A 3,095-nucleotide genomic window follows, 5' to 3' on the forward strand; every position below is an offset into this window, starting at 1 on the left:
ATATACATACTTAAGCATCATACCTCAAAGCTCTAAAAAGTGACCAGCTTAAAAAAAAAGGGAGGGAGCAGCTTTATGAGGTGTTTTTTTTTTTTTAACAGTATTAAAAACAAAGTTCTTTTTAAAGAAATGTTATGCAGCACAAATAGACCATCCACGATAGCAATGACAGCACCTCAAATGTCCAGTAAAATCTACAGATCAGAAGCTTCGGGCAGACGATGGGGCAGACAATGAAACGCACTGATATTTTCCCATGAACTTAAAATCTACACAATTCTTTGGAGGGAATACTAAAATAATGCTTTTTTGTTTCCTCTACGCTCCAAATGGGCCAAATAAGGTTAGGAATATTACAACTGTAACAGTATTTTAAAATCTGTTTCCTTAAGATATTAGACTCACCAATAAGCTTCCTCTGCATTCACAATAAAGTTCTGCATTTTCAAAATTTTAATATAACATTGACGACAGTCCCTGAACATTATTTCCTGCAAAACAAACATCTTAAACAAGAGCTGTATTAGCCTTAATCCTGTCTATATTTCAAAACCCTCCACACCTTCCACTCTTTAAATGCACCTATGCTCCATCCTCTGCAAACTGTCAGGAATCCCAGTAGCTCTCAAGATAAAGAGCACTTTTTTTTCAGGGCAGAGCACGCTCTACACTCTCATATGCAAAGTTAAGTCCCTTACATTTGTTCATTCCACAAATATTTACTGAGCACCTCTTATGTCGATGGCACTGTTCTAGGCAATGGGGAAAAAGGGAAAATTTCCTGCCCTCATTAAACTTACATTTATTTAAGGATACATCAGAAAATAAAATAAAAAACAATCTCAGAACATGCAAGCATAGGGGCCACAGATAAAGCAGAGTAAGGGGAATGAGAGCAAGGGGTACTGTTCAGGGCAGCCTCCCTGGGGAGATGCTTTTTGAGCAGATTTGAAGGAAGAACCAGATACGAAAAGATGTGTGGGGAGAGTTCCAGGCAGCGGGAACAGCACGTGTAAAGGGCCTGAGGCAGGAGCAAACCTAGTCAACAGACCAGCTGGACTGTAATTTCTCTCTCCTACTTGGGGACAAAAGCTTTGTTTTATTAATACTCGTATCACCCAGTCTCTATCAAAAGATATGTTCAAAAGGAGTTGTTAAATTAATAAATTCGGACTGTTGGCTACTTGCCAAAAGACGGAACAAAATCACTGCTCATCCATCCCCTTTTCAGTATGAGTGTACAGCCTGATTTTTGACAGATCCCTCAATTGTCAAGGCCTCCCAGGCCAATGGGGCATGCCTGTTTCACTGACTTGAAACAAAAGCCCATAGTAATCCTATATTTTCGGGATGGAAAAAAAAAAAAAGTGGTCTGACAACGGGACCAAATATTTGAAAACCTAAACTGTCTCCAAACGCTACTTCTTGGCAGGCGCCAAGCCCCGGCAATGAGGACGGACCTCTCAGGGCAGGGCTGGCGGGAAGGACCCCGCGTGGACGACTTTCAACACGCACAGCAGCACCGCCTCCACGCACTCACCAAACACGCACCGGGCAGAGCGCTGGAGGAGACGCTCCTGCTCTGGGCAACGTGCACAAAACGAGCGCAGCAGGCAGCGCTGGGGGACCACGAGGGCCGCGGCACGTGGGCGGGACCCTGGAGCAGACCGGCCCCGCGAGGTGTGGAGCCGCCACCGGCTTCGGGATAAAGGCTGGGGTCTCTTCCGCGAGGGAGAAGAGTCGGGGGCAAAGAACGAGAGGCGCGGGGACGCGATCCGCGGGGAGGGGGCGGGGCCGGGCCCGCCCGCGCAGGACCCGACGGGCTCCGGGCGCGCTCCCGCGGGCGCGAGCCACCGTGGGGGCCTCAGACCCCCGCCGGGACGCCTTCCCGCCCCGCCTGGCCCCTCCGGGCGGGGCCTTGAGGCCGCGGGGCCGGGCCGAGGGTGGCCTTGAGGCCGCGCACTTACCCGGGGCCTGGGAGCGCGGGCGCGGCGCGGGCCGGGCGGCGAGGAGGCAGGCGCGCGACTCCGGGCGCAGGAGGGCGGCGGCGGCGGCGAGGGCCGCTCGGAAGAGCCAGCCGCGAGGGCGGCCGGGCATAGACACCGCCGCCCGCGCCCGAGGCCGGGAGCTCTCAGAGGCTCTGCGGGCGCCCGGGCTCGCACACGTGCGGCGCAGCGTCGCGCCGCCACCGCCGGCCCCACCCCCGGGGCGGAGCTCGCCCTGCGCCGCCGGCCCCGCCCCCGCCGCCGGCCCCGCCCCCGCCGCCCGCGCGGAAGGGGAGGCCCCGCCCACCCGCCTCAGTGCGGTGGGGGGCGGCCACGCGCTCGCCTTTACTGGCCTTGCCTGCTGTGGGGTGGAGAGCTGTCGGGGGTCCGTTCACTCAGGGAGTCCCCAGGCGGTCGCAGCTGGGCTTTGGCTAGAGCAAAAGTGACTTTATCATGCCCCAAAGAGTCCACATTTTGTTTATCCACATTTTGTTTATCCATTATCACTTGGGTTGCTTCCATCTTTTGGCTACTGTGAATAATGCTGCTATGAATATGGGTGTACCAATATCTCTTTGATACCTCGCTTTCAATTTTTTTGGGTATATACCCAGAAGTGGAATTGCTGTATCATATGGTAATTCCATTTTTAATCTTTTGAGCAACCCCCATACCATTTTCCACAGCAGCTATAGACTTATTTTAAAACCTGGGTGTACATGTGGGGATCTGGTTAACTGAGTATAGACTTGTAGTGTTCTATACTCTGAAATTATTCACTTCAGTTAAGTACCTTGGATAGTTTTCTGTCCCTAGTGCATGTACAATCACACGTCCTTGGGCTCTGGTTAATTCATTGGTTAATGTCCCAATGACATCAACTGCAAATATTTTTACCGCAGCCACTCAGTAAAAATTCAATCCTAATCTTTTAACTTTTGTATACTTTAAAAAGTATCTTCTCTGAGATTGTGGCCCAACTCCTCATAAACGTGCATGGAGGAAGGAATGTTCACATGTCTTTGGCCATTAGCTGGGTCCACGGTCAAAACTTACCCTTTTTGCATTTCAGCCCAAACCGCCTTAGACAAGGTCCGAGTGAAACATGCA

The 3,095-nt window shown here is 51.6% G+C and overlaps 1 protein-coding gene across 3 annotated transcripts in view; it reads right to left on the reverse strand.

The window, feature by feature from the left end:
* Window positions 1-2,229, reverse strand: part of PUS7 (pseudouridine synthase 7) — a 46,867-nt gene extending 44,638 nt beyond the window's left edge. The window contains exon 1 of one of the 3 annotated variants that reach the window (XM_023638853.2): window positions 1,968-2,229. In XM_023638853.2, the coding sequence (XP_023494621.2) occupies window positions 1,968-2,097 (130 nt within the window). In that variant the 5' untranslated portion in view covers window positions 2,098-2,229. Of the gene's footprint in view, window positions 1-405; window positions 492-1,967 lie in introns of those variants that run through there. The other 2 variants (XM_023638852.2, XM_070265418.1) reach the window with 2 other exon arrangements.
* Window positions 2,230-3,095: the final 866 nt, after the last annotated feature.

Source organism: Equus caballus, chromosome 4 (assembly GCF_041296265.1).
Source record: "Equus caballus isolate H_3958 breed thoroughbred chromosome 4, TB-T2T, whole genome shotgun sequence".
In the NCBI taxonomy this organism is placed as follows: Eukaryota; Metazoa; Chordata; class Mammalia; order Perissodactyla; family Equidae; genus Equus; species Equus caballus.